Source organism: Mytilus trossulus, chromosome 6 (assembly GCF_036588685.1).
Source record: "Mytilus trossulus isolate FHL-02 chromosome 6, PNRI_Mtr1.1.1.hap1, whole genome shotgun sequence".
NCBI lineage: Eukaryota > Metazoa > Mollusca > Bivalvia > Mytilida > Mytilidae > Mytilus > Mytilus trossulus.
This window is the reverse complement of record NC_086378.1, coordinates 22166314-22187200: the sequence shown is the minus strand read 5'-3', so window position 1 is coordinate 22187200 and position 20887 is coordinate 22166314. Positions and strand designations below refer to the sequence as shown.

The window sequence follows — 20887 nt, the reverse complement described above, 5'->3', positions numbered from 1 at the left end:
AATGTAATTTTGCATGTTATGACACCATTTAAGGACAAAGAGTCCTGGGTTTTAGCGAGTTCAGCATTGATCAATATTAGGTTGTTTTCTTCCAGTGTTTTTGTTGACCTATTTGTATTTGTAACCTAGTAATGAATAATGCTGTCGTCTCTTTTGCACTTATGATCTGCTTATACATTTTCACATATTAAACCCATCGATAGTATGATTACAATTTTGTACAATACTCACAACTGATGGAAGTTCGATTTTTTTTATAGGCTAAATAAAGTACGAAGTTGAAGTGCATTGTAGACCCATATTTGAATATACTTCATTTGACTAAATTCTCTTTTTGGTTGATCTTATATTGCTACTAATATTTCCTGTGTAGTTTCTCTGGTTAACATTTGATTTTGCCAAACCACAAAAATTGGTTAAAATCATGATTTAAGGTTGGTAACTTCTATATGAGTTTTCTGGAAGTTTAAATAGTCTTTCTCATCATTCTGACAATGTCTGCCACTGTCAGTGTCTGTTTCTCTATCTACAACGATTCACAAGTTAATAGACAATAAGTGCATTTTACACACTGTTTAATTTGCCTTGGATTTAGGTATTTTTGTTGTACTTTTTTCTATACTAAGCCTTGGCAACTATGTTGGTTATTATTCTGGATTACATTAAACACATTTTAGATATGATATCACTAGGATGACTGTGACAAAGTTTGCTACCAAGATGGTTATGGTCAAGTTTGGTATGATTTACGAAGAGGTTTGAGGGGAAAACTTTTTAGTGAAAGTTAAGAGACGACTATGTTCACCAAGTAATAGAAAAAAGCTGACACTGTTCCTATGAGCCTGAGTAAGCTGTTCTATGTTTTCAATGTTCTATTCTATTGGAGGACACGTTTGTTGCAGAACAGGTTCAACATACACTTTTAAAAAAAAACTAGATACTCCAAGGATGTTTGAGGTAAAGTTGCTTAATATGACCCAGTAGTTCCAAAGCAGATTTTTTGTGTGAAAGTTAATGGAAGACAGATGATGGATGCCAAGTGATGACAAAAATATACACTGGCTTTTAGCTAAAAACCAAATGGTCTAAACATAAGTAAAGCTCAAATGAACCGACTCAAATATGTCAGAAGGCACTACAACTTTAGTTTCAACAGGTGCTTTGATGAATGATCTTCCAGATATCAATTATAACACCATATGTTTGTGTCAAAACCAACATATGTGTGAAATCAACTTAGTTCTAGGTAGGCAGTATGAAAAACATGGCCAAGACATTTATTCTACACAAAATCAGCAATTCAACTTGAAATTCAAATTTAAAAGAAAAACTTTTATTGAGTAAGGTTAATGACCATTCCCTGGAGCAAATGTAGCTGTAGAAACATCATTTGAATAAACAGTGTAGTTTGACATAATTTCATACACCAGATGGGATTTGACTTAAAATTATACAGGTAAATGAGGACATTCTGAAACAACTTTTTGTTGAAAAACTTTCTATCCAGGGATAATAAAGATGTGGTTTAAATTTATTCATTACATGTATTACTCTTGTCCTAAATTATAAAGCCAGGGTGAATACATGAAAACCTTACATTATGAGGCAACATATCAATGCAATTCCATTTTTCAGGTAGTTATGTTTCTGATGCAAACATAGCCTTGTTTACCAGGTTACATGTGAGATTAATCAGTTAATGTTAAATAAACAGATTAAAGGGAGATAACAAATAACAACATGTGTGTGAATCCAATGGGTTATTAGGATTAACAATAAACAAAATGACATAACATAACAAAATATTTATTAGAATATATAAAATAAAACATAATGACTAGACAGCAATAAATATTAAAAATTTAAGTAAAACATGAATTGGCTAGCATGCCATTTCACAACAATAATAGTATTCTCTGTAAAAGTTAATAAATAATTAAATAATACCCATGCAATGCTATAATAATAATATTCATAGTTCCCTACACATAATTCTGTGTTCCATATTACTTTGATATTAGTCAAGTGGATAACATTATTCATGTCACATTTACTTGATATCACACAGAGCTGCTACACCTCTGAGAATCCAATGATCAGGTGATTGAGTCGTCTTCAGGACAATAAAAGTAATATATGTCAAATCTGTTCTATTTGGCTTCTTGTAGACAGGGCACTGATAAAGTCTTGGATCTTTTGGTGCCGTAGAATTAATGGCAAACATATGAACTACAGGTATGGGTGTAAACAGGACTTTAGCTGGAGACTCACATAGACGACAGTTTCTTCTGTCCCATCCTGCACCATCCAAACACAGGCCATAAACATAAACACCTTCCTGTAGAATGAAATAATAATACTTTATCAATTATATTATAACATCTACCAAACACATTGAATCTCTTGTTTAATTTTCTTATTTATATATTGTTATGTTTCCATATGTAAACACAGTACATATTAAATTCAACTTTAAAGAATAATTGGCAATTTAGAAAATTTAAATATTCACAAACAGATTTACAGCAATTTTTACTGAAACAGTCTTTTTTTAACTGTTAAATGAAGAACTAACAAGGAAATAAATCTTGACATCATCTATTACATTATGAATTTACATGAACAATAATAAAAGAACATTAACCTTGAAACTTTTTTATGACCATAATTCAATGGTTGTTGTTAAGTTACTGCACACCTCATTTGTTTTGTATATAAATCAGGCTGCCTGTAAATTGTTTTACATAATTTATTGTTGGTATGGGGTTTATGTTTTGCTTGTTGTTGAAGCCTGTATAATAAGGAAAGAAAAACCTTTCTGGATGAACTCTTTGCAAAATACCCATATCTATCCCAAATATCTGATAGTAATCTGCTTATTTGGTTTATGTCAAACGATAGCCTTCATTTTAACTCTAAATTATGTGAATTGCTATCCTCATTTTACACATTGAGAAACTAAGTATTTGCTTAACTGAAATTATTTAACTTATTTCTAGTCTTCACCAGTTCATTGTAACATAATATAAATTGTTCTTTTCTGGGCAGTAAGAGTTATCCTTCGTTCCATATATATACAATGTAGGCAACTGACTCTCCTCATAAAACAAATACTTTTGTATTGGTATTTTTATATGTATGCTATTTTTTTCATTTACATGTTGTACTGTTAAATCAATCATCCTTAATCAGAACGATAGTTGTATGTGTGAGTGTATGCGAGTGGGAGAGAAAGGCTTTTTATTTTTACTTTGTGTGATTAAATGCTTGTTATGAGCCCTATGATTAGGAAATAAAAAAAATATCTTTAATATCTTATGTACTGTAAACAAGTGTCTAATTTCTATATAATCTCTGGTGAACAGTTGTCTCATTGGCAATCATACCACATCTTTTTTATTTTCATTCACCTTACACCATCAAATAATTAGAAAACTTGTGTATGCCTGCAGAATTGCTTGCAATGATATTATCTGTCATACCATAGAATGTTAAAAGTTTTATACTGTAATTTACTAATTAAGGGAGTCTAAAATAAAATGATAGAATTTGTTCATACTTTGCCAAAACTTAGTATCTATTGATATATGTTCAAAAACATAATAAAAATGATAGGACACCGCGCATTTCATGCAATCAAAACACCTAATTTCATTTTTCTTCACAACAGGAAATGGAACTACAGAAACTCAACTCAATATCCATAAAATTAACATAATTTCAAAAAACTTCAATAAATTTATCATTTTAGAAATTACAGGGACCAAATAGTGACCCTTATCATACCTCTACCTTGCTTTTCTAAGCAAAAAATTGTATTTGTCAGTGTTTATTATGCCAAACCATTCATCATGCAAATCTTTATACTAAATTGAAAATTCAGATATTAATCATAGGTTCTGCTGTTGAATAGAAATACAGCATTGTTATCTCTTCAAATATATTGAATTATAGAAGTGCATGAAAGACTTACTGGAGGAGCACAAGTTATTTCTTCCTTGAAAGCTTTGATAACATCATTATGTAAAGTGACAGAATCTAATGCCCAGCCTTTATGTGCCCTTGTCACTTCTTGTCTCATGGCTGTTAGGAATCCTGTAAAAAAAACAATTGTTCATAGAACCTGTTTTGCTGTCAGGGTAACAGTTGAATGTTAACTACCCACAACTCAATTTCTCAAGACTTTGGATGCCCCATCCACACTATCATTTTCTATAATCATTAGTCCGTGCAAATGGAGTAAAAACTCATTTGGCATCAAAATTAGAAAGATCATCTCATAGGGAACATGTGAACTAAGTTTCAAGTTGATTGGACTTCAACTTCATCAAAATTTACCTTGACCAAAAACTTAACCTGAAGCAGGACAGATGCACAGACCAGAAAACATAATGCCCAAAACATTTTTATTTCTAAAAAGGTTAGTTTTTTTAATGATGGAAGAATCCCCATACTTAAACTGTATGATCCCTGACTGCTGTAAATAAAGTTTTGTCAAAAGGTTGGATGATATCAATGATGACATTCCAAGGGTTATTCCATCACAATATAATACTTTTCAGTGTAAATGATACATATTTAAATGCAGACACATACCTTGAGGATTGAAGAATCCTGTCATCCAGAAGACATCTGGTCTACCAGTAAATACCCAGTAGTAAAACTGTTCATTTCTCTCTAACAACTCTGTAAACCAGAAACCAAGGGTGGATGACTGCCAGGAAATCTTTCTCCAAAGGTTTGGTACCCTGGCATCAAACATATTATCTAAAGCATCTCTTAGATTCTGGAATTATAATGAAATTTGCATTAAAAATGTAACACTAGTTTTTATTATTGATATTTTATAAGTGATATGAGCAAACCAGCCCTAATATGGATATTTAGCAGAGTTCACGAAAAGTGGTAGTCCGCAGGATTTTAACACCAAAATTTTGCATTGGACTGACACAGTTTTAGTAATTTTCAATAGAATTAATAGTGAGGACCGGCAGATATTCGTCAAGGACTACCAGCGAAAAAAAAAGGTTTTGCAAACTCTGATTTAGATCAGGGCCAATACCAAAACCAATAAATCAAATATCCACGAATATTCAAGTTTTTGACAATCCATGAAAAATTGATACCCCCAAAAATAAATTAATCCACAGTAGTAGTCCTATTGTTAAATGATATTTAGTGAACTATTTTCTTTGCAACTGTAACAAGTCAAAAATTACCTTATTTATTTTTGAGTTATCTCTCTTTGTATAGAGTTAAGTAAATGAAGTGAAATTGGGAACTTAAATAAAAATGAAAAAAAGAAAGAAATATAATTTTGATAATATCATTTATATAATTTATCAAATCATATTTATGATACAGTTTGATTATTTTGTCCAAATACTATTTATAGGTATTTCAAAATATTATTTACTTCATACTAGTTATAAGTGTTCAGGTAAAAACTGTTCACTACATTGTATGTTTTTCACTATTGGTAAATAACTGAGTGACAGGTGTAGATGTGTCTCAGTTTTGTGAACAAGAATATTTGAAGATTAAAGGTTGGTGTATTTTGTAAATATTTTTAATGATTTTGAATAAGACTGTTTTATATAAGTGGGTTTTTTTAAAGTACAAAAAGAACCAAAAATATGATTAACATTCTATATGTTTATCTGCAGTTTTGCAAATAGAATTATGATTTCAAAATTTTGTATCGTCATTTGAATCTGAAGTATAGTTTTATTGTGTCAATTGATAGGCATTGTTGAGAAATTTTTATACTATGAAAAAAAAAAGACGTGTTTTGTATTTTAATTATAAAAGGTTTGATAAAGTCAGTATTTTTCAGTGTTTTTCCTACTAGAGGATATTTTGCTGTTAAATTTTTATTAAGGTGCCAGCTAAAGCCGACTCCTGGTGCAGGAGTTTTCTTGTCCTATTGAAGTCAATTAGTTGTCTTTGTCTGTTTTCTATGCATTGTGCTTGTTATTGTCCCTTTCCTTTGACACATTCCCCATTTCTGCTCTCAATTTTATTGATCCCTAAATAATGTTCTACCTCACTCATGATAATGGTACCATCAATAGCAAGTTTCAGATCTGTAAGAGTAGACCTTACTACACCAATTACTCTCTGCATTCGGTCTATCTCTTGTTTTAAGAAAATGTTTAATGGCTGGAGATGTCCATACTTTTTCAACCTGTCTTTTACCTGTAAGATAAAATATGGAGTTGTTACTTTAACAAGAATATGAACCATTTAAATATTAGCGCTTGCTGATTATTATTACAAAGCTAAATAAAATGCCATGTTACAACTTAACAGTTTATATCTTCCTTTTGTTTCAAATTACTGATATGTACAAATCATTGAAATGTTTTTATGCAAAATATGCAATAGTATCAGAATTTCAGCAGTGGTTTTCCATCCTTTAGCAATCAAATTAATCAGATCTTGCATTTTTACCAGTAATCAGTTATTCACAATAATCAATGCATGCATTGTGAATTTCCAGTATGTACCTCATGTGGTATATAATCTGGTGGGAGTTTACTCAGCATGTCCCCAGCCAGTCTGTAGACCACACTTTCTCTCGTCTCTCCACTACCACCACCACTATCTTTAGGCTGTATACTCATGATGGTCTCCAGAACTGATGTTGACATCTTGGTTTGGTACCTTAAATAATTGGTTTGAAAATGAAAGATAATTAATATCAAAATAGCATTTAAAACAAGTACTGTGAGCCACTGCTCACTGATGATACCCCCATTGAGATATTTCTGTAAACAGGGAGTTGTTGAGTGATGAATCTGTAAACACATCACATGACATGATATAACTGACTTATATAAACCCTGATACCAAATTTCAGAAATCCTTGAATTGTAGTTCCTGAGAAAAATGTGATGAAAATTTTTCGAATTGGCTATTATGTTTTAAATGATACAAGTGTTTGGTAAACAGGAAGTTGTTGAGTGATGAATCTGAAAACACATCACACATTATAACTGACTAATGTAAACCCTGAAACCAAAATTTCAGAAATTCTTGTCAAGTAGTTCCTGAAAAATATGGGCCAAAAATATTCATGGGACGTACTGACAGAGGTAAAACAGTATGCCCCCCTTTTAAAGCGGGGTATAATAAAAGGTTAAACTAATTAATCATTAGTAAGAACCACTTACTTTGTCATAGCTGACCAGTTCTAAATAAAAAAAAGTCCAAAAAGCAGACATTTGAGCCAAACAATTTTTTTTGAAGAAATTCAACTTACAAACCTGTACATATTTCCCTCTAACATACAACATTGTACAATGAGTTAATATAAAAGAAGCCATATAAATCAATGTACTTTAACAATATATCAACTTGCCAATAAACTTACGTAATATCTGCATTAGCATGTAGACCAAAAGCTTCTGGAGAATCCACTAAACGTAGCTGTTCTATAAATCCCATTACATCTTCCATAGTTTTATACTTAGGAATCTTATAGTCAGTATAGAACTGGAAAGTATCAGCAAACATAAATTCACCAAACCATACCTATAAAAGTAAATCAGGTAGATGTACACAAGAGTTACTAAAACATACTGAGTAAAAAACTGCATCTGAATTCATTGTAGTCATATTGCCTCATAAGTTTTAAGTAACACTTAATTGTCTAGAAAAAAAAACCCAACTAAAAGCTGAAATATTCTATAAGATCTGCCAAGTCAAGATTTTATAAAGATCTGTTATGGTTCAAAGAACAGTTAAAAGTTTTGACAATATTGTGATGAGTTTACTCATTAGAAAGCCATATCTATTTTCTTCATTACAAGAAATCTTACAATGCATTTGCAATTCGTAAGTGAAATTAATAAGGATATCTTACCCTTCCAAAGGTATTTAGTAAGCGTTTATCATAATCATCTGTAACTCGTCCACCATACTGTACTTCACCAAGCATATATCTTACAGTTGTCCAAGATATACCCTGAATAACAATTGAGAGCGCAGATGCATATAGGTCTTTATTAAGTTTTCATTTTCATAAGCAAAATATTTTAATCTGTTTGGAAAAAAACACTAAGAATACACAGTTACATATCTTTATATAAAACCAAGACTGTAAGAATCATCGCACAACGTAACTTGGAATAATATGCTTACCGTATCTAAATTTATGAAATGGGAAAAATATTTTTATAAATTGTCTCCCCAACACTAAAATGTCAAAATGGATAAAAAATTTATGCAAGTTGAATTGCCCTAAATATAAACTCCTTTATACAACTACAATGCTAGATTTGATCAACATATAAATCTGTTGTGTTCTTGTTAGTAAAGTGACTTTAAGTCAGTCAGTAGTTATATATAAAACAGCTGTAGTTCTCTGTTTTTTCTTACCTTTTTGGGATCCACATCATCTAAATGGTTTTGTACAAACTGACAACTAGCTCCCCAATCTGCAGTATTAAATTCATATGGAATATTCCATCCCAGTGGACCAAATTTTCTTCTTTCCTAGTACAAATGTAATAGAATTATAAATTACAAATATGTATTTTGACATTTTATATATATACATGAAAATGTTTTGGTCACCACCAAAGAATCAAACATAACTCATAATTATAATTAGCTGTGCCAGGTGAGAATATATATTATATGCAGATCAAATACATATTATAAAATAAATAAAAGTGTTTAAAATTTTGAATGTTATGCATTTTTATTTTTATGTATATTATTTTTTAACTTCTCTGTAACCTTTGTATTTGCATGGTTTTATGAGAATAAACTATCTTTAAAAAAAAATCATAATGATTTGGAAAAGCATAAATGAATTTTATAGGGATGAAAACTGTTTTTTATCATTAAAGTCTCATAACTAGGATAACCAAGTGAAATTGTAAATATCAATAAAGAAGACTCAAAGGTCAAAAACTAGAGGCTCTTAAGAGCCTGTGTCACTCACCTTGGTCTATGTGCATACATGTATACAAGGACACAGATGGATTCATGACAAAATTGTGTTTTGATGATGGTGATGAATTTGTAGATCTTACTTGCCTGAACATTCTTGCTACTTTCAATTTTCTCTATCTATAATAAACTTGGCCCTTTATTTACACAGAGGAAAATATTTTGTAAAAATTTACAAAAATTGAACAAAATTAATGAAAATTGTTAAAAATTGACTATAAAGGGGCAACAACTCTTTGAGGGGTCAACTGACCATTTAGGTCATGTTGACTTATTTGTAAATCTTACTTTTTTGAACATTATTGCTGTTGATAGTTTATCTCTATCTGTACTAATATTCAAGATAATAACCAAAAACAGCAAAATTTCTTTAAAAATTACCAATTGTGGGGCAGCAACCCATTAACCCATTGTCCAATTCATCTGAGAATTTTAATTTATTACTTTGACTATTATTGAATATTAAACAATTTATCCCCTGTTTAGATTTACTCTAAATGCTTTGGTTTCAGAGTTATAAACCAAAATCTACATTTTACCCCTATGTTCAATTTATAGCCATGGTGGCAATCTTGATTGGTTGGCTGGGTCACCGCTCACATATTTATAACTTCATACTCCAATGACGATTGTGGCTAAGTTTGGTAAAATTTGGCTTAGTACTTTCAGAGGAGAAGATTTTTGTAAAAGACTACAAAATTTATGAAAAAAATGGTAAAAAATTACTATAAAGGGCAATAACTCCTTAAGGGGTCAACTGACCATTTTGATCATGCAAACATATTTGTAGATCTTACTTTGCTGAACATTATTGCTGTTTACAGTTTATCTCTTTCTATAATAGTATTCAAGATAATAACCAAGAAGGCAAAATTTCCGTAAAATTACCAATTTAGGGGCAGCAACCCAACAACGGGTTGTCTGATTCATCTGAAAATTTCAGGGCAGATAAATCTTGACCTGATGAACAATTTTACCTCATGTCAGATTTGCTTTAAATGCTTTGGTTTCAGAGTTATAAGCCAAAATCTACATTTTACCCCTATGTTTTATTTTTAGCCATGGTTGGTTGGTCGGGTCACCGGACACATTTTTTAAACTATATACTCCAATGATGATTTTGGCCAAGTTTGGTAAAATTTGGCCTAGTAGTTTTAGAGGAGAAGATTTTTGTAAAAGTTAACAGATGACGACGACGGACGACTGACGCAAAGTGCTAAGAAAAGCTCACTTGGCCCTCTGGGCCAGGTGAGCTAATAAAACCCAACAAAAGTATCATTCTCTGAAAAAAAAACGAGATAATTTAATCTTTAGTTTTGTCAACCTCATGAAAATGCCCATTTTCTCAATTCAATAATTTTTTATATCAACTTTTGATGAAGGTCATAGCTGTTTAATATAAAACACGTTTGACAATCATCCTGTTCAATGCAAATTAAATTTTCTAAATCACAAAGCAACTTTTTGTCCAAAAACCTTAATATTTCATAGTGGGAACCATGTTTGAGTATACATTACCTGTACTACTGTGTGCATAAATGACACTCCATACAGTACTGTCTTCCACTGTGGTAAGCTACTAACATCAAGGTAGTCCTGAGTTATACTGGCATAGGTTCTCTTTAGACCGGCTTTAATTCCCTGGGGTGGTTCATTAGTGAACTTAATGGAAGTCTGAAACAAACAGCATTAAATGTGACATATAAAATAAATGGAGAATGCATCTATGGGCAACAGATGCCCTCCACTTGTAGATATGCATGAATTAACTTCCACATACAGATGCAGATTTTAAAGATCATAAAGGGGCATTACATAAAAACATTGTGTATAAGTTTCATAGCATATGGTTGTGGCAAACTTAAGTAGGAAATTTTCCATTTATAAAGGGGCATTACTCAAGAACAATAAAAGTGACACCACCCAATTTCAAACTTGATCTGTGTTTTGGGGTAAAAAGCATTGTGTATAATTTTCATTACATTTGGTTAAGAAAAACAAGTTAGAGAATGGAAACAAATTTTGAGACAAACTTATGGACAGTTGATATGGGTAACAATTAATGTCGCTTCTGATGAAGACGTGGGCATAAAAAAGTCTGCTTAAGTCAATGCTTCACACTGACTGAATTTTGATGCAAGGTGTGGACTCTCTAGTTAACTGTTGAAAACCTATCATAAAAGATTAAAAGAACAAGAATAAATCTGATGCCAGGTGGTATCTACCTTCCCCTAGAAATAATTGAAGAAGTTTTAAAAGAGTTAAAACTGAATGCAACACAACAAGCACATACCAATAACCCTCAGGTTTCCTCATTTATTCCTATTTTCAATATAGAATAACATACAACAACAATTACCTGTAGTAAACTGATAGGAAATCCTGGGTGAGGTTCTGTAGTTATCCATACTCTGAACTGGTCATGTACCTGTTGTACCTCTGCCAGGGTATCTAATAATTCATCCATAAAGTCCAGACCTAAATGACAATTCTGCAGCAAAGCCCAGCCTCCCTAAAATTAAAAATTGATCTATATTCAATAAAATTGCAATAATAGTAATTACAAAAGGTAACATTAAAACAGATTTGATCAAACAAAAAGCCTCAATGGTCACATTTTTAAAACATTTTGTTGCATATATCATCTGATTGTGCCTCAACTCTTACTTAGTAACTAGTAATTATACAAATACATTGGTTTATGAAAAAGCATATAGGAGAGATATAGTGCACCAAAAAAATAACAAAAAAAGATATTCATGGCAGAATTTGCTAAATTCTTTGAGTCAATATTAACATTTATACGAAAGTTTTTAATCATTTTTAAAAGCTCTGAGAAACACAAAATTAAAAAAAAGGCTCTTTTTAGTTTTTAGTTCTTGTCAATGGAAAATAACTGCATAAAGAACATAAACCTAATATTTTAGAATTATAGTAACTTAGAAAATGTAAAATATACTATATGTAAAAAATTGTTTAAATAAGACCATCAAAAATATAAGTTTACTCCTTTTATTGGTTCTATTTAGATAAGTTTTAGATGTAAATATTCAGTGAAAGGAACATCAAGATTTTAACCGATACACTATGTGTAATACTGTCAAATATTGTTGACCTACTCTTGGTTATGCTCTACACTGGTAAATAATGTGGCTACAAAAAAAGGTGTACACCAGTGTCTATACATGCAAGTCTGAATGGGGTTGTTCATGTCTGTATTATTTAATAAGAGAGCCATAGTGTAGTGGTTAGCACATCCAACTACAAACACAAATGTTCCTGGTTCTATCCCCATACAGGGGAGAAAATTTCAGGCCCTTCACAACATTTGAAGGTATGGTCTTGAGGAATAATGATAGACCGTTGGAAGGGGAGGATAAATGGCTAACCCGTGCTAAGAGAAAGCAATAATTTTTGCACGTAAAAGACATCCTTGTAGATTTTCGAAGAAAAGCAGGCTAATGCCACTACAGGCAGCACTCGCACCAGCAAAGTGGAGAGGGATTAATATAAGTTGCAAAAACTTGTTTCCCATTCCACTTTAAATAAAATGTTTAAACTAAAACTATTCTTTCATATTTCAGCAAGTTATCTCTATTCCTCATAGATTTTACCCACAAGTCTCTTTTCTAAAACCCCATACAGACCCTCATACATATTCAAGTACTTACTGAATGCATGAAATTACTGATTAATTTCCTGGCATGAACTTCTTGTCCTTGTCCCATCGATATAGCTCTTATTTCTGAATAATAAAATAAAACAAATGAAATAGCTTGAAATATTTCATTCTTTGTTAGGTCTCACAAGAAAACAAGCTCTAAACATGCTAAGGAACAGACACATCCATTATAATTTCTAAACTAAACACACTTATAATTTAGAAATTATTGCGAGCATTTATTTTTGTGATTAATTAGATTTACTTTTTGCGATATTGAGAAAAATAATGATTAATTCATATACAAAACTTCAAATTGTGAGTTTAAATATTTGCGATTATGACCCTGTCACCAGGGTTTCCGCTGGCGGTTGCCATTTTCGCAATTTGCGAAAAAATAATAATTGTGGCGATAAAAATTCATCATTTGCGAAAGAATTTGGCGAAAGAAATATATAGAACGATTTATTTTCCTCCATCTTGTTTATTTACTTTTTTCAAGTTTCTCGAACTTTAACCGATCAGACAATACTCGGAATTCACCTTGACCTCATTAAGGTTTGGACAGAAAATCAATAATCAGCTGATTGCATTTTATAGCTACAATGTATCGACAACAAAGGACTATATTAATAAAGGTGTTGATTGAATTGTTTGACAAAATGATATTGTTAAATGGCTTCTGCTAAATGTCACATACAGAATTTATTTACCACTTTGCGACGCACCTGTTTGAAAAAAACTTTTGACGTCTCCTCCGCTGTTAAAGATAGTTTAGAAAAAAAAGCTGTTGTTGTGACGAAAAATGTCCAAAAGCAAGGAAAATCTCGGATTTAAAACTTTAATTATCCTTTGACTTAAATATCGGTAACTGATAAGGAAGACGTTTTTAAAGTCGTTTGAGTGACACGCGTGTTTCAAGCCTAGTTTTACGTCTCAACTTTTTTTATTAACGATGGTCAAGAAAAGAAAACTGTCGTTATGAAGAAATCTATCCAAAAGGTTGGCTCGAATGAGAGTAGCCCTTCAATGTAATGACTACACATGAAACGAGGGATCAATTTTAATGTGATAAAAGCTTTTGTTTTGTTGTAAAAAAAACCCTTCTTAGTACAAAAGGGAACATCAGCATTTTTCTTTTAAAGAAACTTTCCCTACGAACTATACTGGTATTATATAATCAAAACATGTCCATTAATTATGTTATATTCCAGGACGTATATCTTCTTTATTATTAAAAGTATAGTGGCCCAATCAATTAGAAAAGTTGTTTAAAATACAATTAATAGTTTTCCCTTTTAAATTAAAAAAATCTGTTGTTTTAAAGATTTTTTTTAGTGTTTATTCATTAACATGTAAACTCTAAAATAAGTTTGAGAGCATAATCATAGACACAATGGGCAAAATCATCTTATTTAAGGGAAAGGGGGAGGGGGGGGTAGAAAAAAATGTAAATTTTAAACGAAAAATATAGTTATGTTATTTGGCGAAAAAAATAATAAAGTGGCGAAAAATATATTGTTTTGGCGAAAGAGGTGGCGAAAAAAATAATTGACCCAGGGGAAACCCTGCCTGTCACATTTATCACAATAATTAAAGAATTAACAGTATTGATTATAGTTTTGTTTTTGTTAAGTTTTGTTTGACTCCATATAGCTACATGTAATTTCAAAGAAATAAAAAAATATGACAGACATTTAATGCTTAATCATGAGAAAACCCCGAGTAAATTATAATTCATCCTTACTAACCAAGCTGAAGTTTCTTTGATAGTGCTTCTATTTGGTTTGTAGGATCAGAACCCATAGACAATAAACACACAAGGGGTGTTTTGTTATCACTCTCTCCCCATGTATCCTCTAGACTCAATAACACTGCTTCAGCATATCTCACTCCCATAGAGTCAGCTATATACTTTCTAGCTTGAGGTATTGTTCTGTCTGCACACCATGATCTGTAAATAAAGGAGAACTCTGAATCAGTGACAAAAAGAAAACCTTACACCAGACCACTGTATTACAATTGACACATAATTTATCAATATAATGTTATTGTACAGAAAAAGGTTAAAGTTATCTCACAACAGATTGTATACCTCCAAATAAAAATAATAATTTTGTTGCAAAATCTTTCTTTTTTAAGTCCAATTCATGAACATTTTGTGACAATATACCTTTCTTAAATACTGACAGTTTTCCAAATCTGCCAGAGCTTTAAGCAAGTAAATATGTTACATGTGATAGTAAAAGTTATAATCTGACATTTTAAGGTAACCAGAGGTATGACTTTTTACTTTCTAAAAACTAGTAGGAACTGATTTAGTGGAATAAAACACATATCTTCCAGAGAAGTCACAAAGTGGTAATGGAAAAGCTTAAAGATATTATAGTACCATAGAATGGCAAAATTTAAATTGAAGCTTCAAATTGTTAATCAAAGTGCTTGTAAGCAATGAAGGGTGATGATTTGCTTTAATTTATCAGTGGGATGTAAAAATATATATTGCATTGTATAATGCATTGGTTGTAGTTCATTCAACTATAATTCTGAACAAAGGACGATAACTCTAATGTTTAGAAGATGTCTTTAACAATGACATAATTTATATTTTAAGAACAGATATAATATCCCTGCACCTTGCAAAAGTTATGTAATTTTCTTGACAAGTGTAATATTATTTTGTGACTTGAATATCTGAGCATAAATTACATTGATAATATTTTGGAAAAGTTCATGGATAGGATGTTAAATTCTATGATCAATGCACTATGTTTTGTGTATCCTTGGAAGATTTAAATATCAAGTCAGTACCATAAGGTCTTTGATTGCATTTAATGCAATCTTTACCTTAAAACAACTTACTATAAGTGGACAATTGTGTCTTTTCATGTTCTGGCAAGATAGAATCTATAATTACCTAATGAGAAGTAATTTTCTAAAGCTATCCAGTGAAGTGTTATAACCATCTGGCATTGGTTCTTCCTCAGGAGCATCTGTGTCAAACCATGCTCTCCAACCCTTTTCATTTCTTGACACCTAATTAATGGACAAAACAATAACAAATGTCAATATTTATTGGAGGTTAGATATTTTCCCAGAAATATTCCTGTCCTGTTTATGATAAAAAAAAGAAAAAGAAATTTTACCAATCCTTTCATTTTTCTTCAGTAATGATTATCAGACGAAACTGCAATCCTTGGCAATAATACAAACCTCACAATAATTTCTGAATTTACAGTAATTGATTTGGAGGTCATAATGTGTATGTAGGCCATTTAATGTCTTGACTGTAGTTGTTCACATTCTTTCCCTTTGATTTTTAATTTATACTTGTCTCATTGGCAATCATACCAGTTCTCCTATTATAAATGTAGATACCATCAAAATACAAGTGCAGTCTTCTTCTTTTAAAATCTTGAAGATATGAATATTTTGAAAATAATGCAATTTTTTTTCTCACCATTATATAATTTTCTGAACAGAATGAATACCATTTGATTTTAGAGCTTAGAACTTTAAATGGTGTTGTTAATGGATTGGATACATAAAATATTGCACAACTTATGAAGACAGATATGGATTCTGTAATTAAGCTAAAAGATCTATTCATGCAACTGAACTCTAGTAAAATCTATCTGAAAAAGTTTTGTTATGATTATTTTCATATTGTAAATAATTTACTTTTCCCAGTGCCTTAACTCCTCTGAAGGTAACAGTGCTTATGCTGCAAACAGGTTTAACCCCACCGCATTCTGTATGGGCCTGTAATTCAGTGGTTGTCTTTTGTTGCTGTATATGATATTTATTTTTAGAATATTCTTTTGTCCGGTCATAAGGTTTCTGGTGTTGAATTATTTCACATTTGTCATTTCGGAATCTTGAATATCTTGCTATGGATTTTGCTAATTGCTGAAGATCGCACAGTGATTTATAGTTTTAAAATAACTTCTATGTCATTTCGTCTCTAGTGGAGAGTTGTCTCATTGGCAATCATAAGTAGTTCCTATTAAACTAACTTAAGCAGAAAACTCAACATTTGTTGATGCCAATGTCTTCTCAATACCTATGTCTAGCCTTTTGTGACATAGAGAAAAAAACTCTCATGTAAATTTTATGAGGTTTATAGTGGTCAAAAGGCAAAATGACAAACAGACATTCAGCATTTATATGTCTCACACCTCAAAAAGAAAAGATTTATGCTATATTACCTGATTAAGTATTTCACCAAACTGAGCAAGACCACTAAGTTGTACAAGATTTAACCAAGTTATGTCAGAAATCCATTTGGCAGGTTTAGGTGTAACTGCATTCAGATCTAAAGCAGCACCACCTACAATTTATAATCATGCAGCAAGTCAAGAAAGTTTAGATGTTTTAAAAAAATTACATAAATGAACAATAATGTGACAATAGTAAATGGATGCCCCACACCCACTATCATTTTCTATTTTCAGTATACTGTCAAATTGGTGTCAAAACTCTAATTTGAAAAGATCATATCATAAGAAACATGTATACTAAGTTTCAAGTTGATTGGACTTAAACTTCATCAAAAACTACCTCGACAAAAATAATAACCTAAAGAGGGATAGACCGATGAACGAATGAACAGACTGAAAAAACATTATGCCTTTAAGTGGTGCATAAAAAATAGGATGTAAACACATCACAGCTGGTTATTCTCTTTGACTTCTTTAATTTATACTTTCACAATATCATCAAATACTGATTTACTTGTGGTAGAGATTTCCACCTACAGACAACACAATTTTACTAATTGTAATTTTTAAAATAAGATAATGCAGAAAATGAACAATTTGTTACAATTAAATTCCGCGAGGTGAACCAACGCCTGTGAAATCGTTTTGGTAGAGTCCCTGAAGTGGATACCTTGGTATGCCGGGTTGTCAAATCATGCAAATGAATGCAATCCTTAAATAATAATTAAAATTGACAACAACACTTCAAAGATCTGCAATTTTATTATGTATGTCTACATGTTTCGCCTGCAAGGCAGGCTTCATCAGGACAATTTTTATACAGAAATTGAGCCCCTGAAGTACTCAAAGTGGTGCAAATTTGACGTCGTCATGGTGAGAGAAACTATGAAAAGTGAAAGTAGCAATACAGAGTTATAAATAGATAAGATAAATATAGAAAATTAAAGTTTGTATACAATGTAACTTGAGTTCGTTTTACTAGTATATGATACACGAAATTGTTCTAAAGGCTTGACATCTAATAGGACGAACTTCCCATGGTTCCTACCACTTCGCAAGGCTTCTCTTCCAACCTGGCCATAGTTGGAGGTTACTACTTCCCGGCGCGTCGGCAACAATAGGAAGATTATGATCGCCGCTGTGGATAATAAAATTGTCAAAAACTGTTCCTTTGTTAATTATTTGGTGACTATATAATTTTTGGATCGTCTGCAGTAGTTGGTCTGTATAATGGCATAGTTGTGAATTCCTAGTTCATTTAAGATCGGCGCCCGTGGTACGTTTATTCTGCAATCATTTATATCTGCTATCATTTATAGATGTATAGGTGGTATCGGACATCTTGGTCATCTTGATTCAGTTGTTATTTCGTTGTAAGTATGGAATATTCCTTGGTCCATGTATATGCTGGTGGCCTGTAGATCGGCGCTGTTAGCTTGGCGGTTCCTTTCGGATGCAGGGGTTCACGATTAAATAATAAATTAAATTCCGCGAGGTGAACCAACGCCTGTGAAATCGTTTTGGTAGAGTCCCTGAAGTGGATACCTTGGTATGCCGGGTTGTCAAATCATGCAAATGAATGCAATCCTTAAATAATAATTAAAATTGACAACAACACTTCAAAGATCTGCAATTTTATTATGTATGTCTACATGTTTCGCCTGCAAGGCAGGCTTCATCAGGACAATTTTTATACAGAAATTGAGCCCCTGAAGTACTCAAAGTGGTGCAAATTTGACGTCGTCATGGTGAGAGAAACTATGAAAAGTGAAAGTAGCAATACAGAGTTATAAATAGATAAGATAAATATAGAAAATTAAAGTTTGTATACAATGTAACTTGAGTTCGTTTTACTAGTATATTGGAAGAGAAGCCTTGCGAAGTGGTAGGAACCATGGGAAGTTCGTCCTATTAGATGTCAAGCCTTTAGAACAATTTCGTGTATCATATACTAGTAAAACGAACTCAAGTTACATTGTATACAAACTTTAATTTTCTATATTTATCTTATCTATTTATAACTCTGTATTGCTACTTTCACTTTTCATAGTTTCTCTCACCATGACGACGTCAAATTTGCACCACTTTGAGTACTTCAGGGGCTCAATTTCTGTATAAAAATTGTCCTGATGAAGCCTGCCTTGCAGGCGAAACATGTAGACATACATAATAAAATTGCAGATCTTTGAAGTGTTGTTGTCAATTTTAATTATTATTTAAGGATTGCATTCATTTGCATGATTTGACAACCCGGCATACCAAGGTATCCACTTCAGGGACTCTACCAAAACGATTTCACAGGCGTTGGTTCACCTCGCGGAATTTAATTTATTATTTAATCGTGAACCCCTGCATCCGAAAGGAACCGCCAAGCTAACAGCGCCGATCTACAGGCCACCAGCATATACATGGACCAAGGAATATTCCATACTTACAACGAAATAACAACTGAATCAAGATGACCAAGATGTCCGATACCACCTATACATCTATAAATGATAGCAGATATAAATGATTGCAGAATAAACGTACCACGGGCGCCGATCTTAAATGAACTAGGAATTCACAACTATGCCATTATACAGACCAACTACTGCAGACGATCCAAAAATTATATAGTCACCAAATAATTAACAAAGGAACAGTTTTTGACAATTTTATTATCCACAGCGGCGATCATAATCTTCCTATTGTTGCCGACGCGCCGGGAAGTAGTAACCTCCAACTATGGCCAGGTTGGAAGAGAAGCCTTGCGAAGTGGTAGGAACCATGGGAAGTTCGTCCTATTAGATGTCAAGCCTTTAGAACAATTTCGTGTATCATATACTAGTAAAACGAACTCAAGTTACATTGTATACAAACTTTAATTTTCTATATTTATCTTATCTATTTATAACTCTGTATTGCTACTTTCACTTTTCATAGTTTCTCTCACCATGACGACGTCAAATTTGCACCACTTTGAGTACTTCAGGGGCTCAATTTCTGTGTAAAAATTGTCCTGATGAAGCCTGCCTTGCAGGCGAAACATGTAGACATACATAATAAAATTGCAGATCTTTGAAGTGTTGTTGTCAATTTTAATTATAATTTGTTACAATGTTAAATACCCTTTATAAATGTCTGGAACTCCTCATGCCTTACTCTTCCATTCTGTAAATCTATCTTAAAGGTCATCAACAATACAAAGAGGAATTTGTGCTCTTCATACAACCCCCTACATGTGTATCTGAAGGCCTCAAATGACAAATATTCTATGATGTTACCAATCCTTTTAGTAGTCACAGGACTCTTCTCTGATCTGAATTATATGTACACATGAAAGTTTTATCTATGAAATGTATGAAACACTAATAAAAAAAAATTATTAATTCACCTGACCACTTTCTTTAAATTAAAATATTCTCAAAAATCTAATCTAGGTAAAAAACAATACGGTTTATCTAAATTTCAATTGTTTAAAAATATTTCTTCAGTAATTAATGTATCTTGGAATGAAAATAAGAATATATAACTTTGTTTTTTCAAAGATAAAAGTAATTAATATATTTCCCTCCAAATTGTGATTACTTATAAATCTAAGTTTACCTGGCCATAGAAATGTCAAATATACCAAGAAACTGTTTCAATGAGATCTGATACATTCTGTTTACATTACTCATGTCACAAATCAAGAAATACAAGATGCTTCCTCTTGTGGCAACTGAAAATAGATATAAATAGATGCAATTATATGATGATGGTACAACCAGAGTGCTTAGATTGGTAATTACAGATGGAAATTTCTCATGTAGTAGACTTTTGTCTGACCCAAGACTGTAACTGATAATACAAGCAATACATGGAAGGTGTAACCAATGCTGACTAGTACATACAGTATTAATGTTACAACAACAAAACATATAAATTGAGTAAAAGGGATTTCTTAATTTTTTTTAAGTAATAGCCAAACTTGATTTTTTTTAGATATTTCTTGCGAGCAAAAATCAAGTTTATACTTACGAATTTCCATGACTTTTTCTATTGTCTAATAGAATTAGTTACT

At 31.8% G+C, this 20887-nt stretch overlaps 1 protein-coding gene across 1 annotated transcript in view; it reads right to left on the bottom strand.

The window, feature by feature from the left end:
* Positions 1–1959: 1959 nt before the first annotated feature.
* The window catches only part of LOC134720925 (dynein axonemal heavy chain 8-like), a 109311-nt gene continuing 90383 nt past the window's right edge, over positions 1960–20887 (bottom strand). Inside the window, exons 75-90 of the mRNA XM_063583498.1 lie at positions 20431–20545; positions 19953–20143; positions 16831–16952; positions 15540–15658; positions 14374–14576; positions 12633–12706; positions 11321–11473; positions 10480–10635; positions 8383–8499; positions 7868–7969; positions 7376–7536; positions 6510–6666; positions 6046–6198; positions 4597–4786; positions 3974–4095; positions 1960–2338 (exon numbers count right to left, since the gene is read on the bottom strand). Of these exons, the coding sequence (XP_063439568.1) occupies positions 2051–2338; positions 3974–4095; positions 4597–4786; positions 6046–6198; positions 6510–6666; positions 7376–7536; positions 7868–7969; positions 8383–8499; positions 10480–10635; positions 11321–11473; positions 12633–12706; positions 14374–14576; positions 15540–15658; positions 16831–16952; positions 19953–20143; positions 20431–20545 (2423 nt within the window). The 3' untranslated portion in view covers positions 1960–2050. The remainder of the gene's footprint in view (positions 2339–3973; positions 4096–4596; positions 4787–6045; positions 6199–6509; positions 6667–7375; positions 7537–7867; positions 7970–8382; positions 8500–10479; positions 10636–11320; positions 11474–12632; positions 12707–14373; positions 14577–15539; positions 15659–16830; positions 16953–19952; positions 20144–20430; positions 20546–20887) is intronic.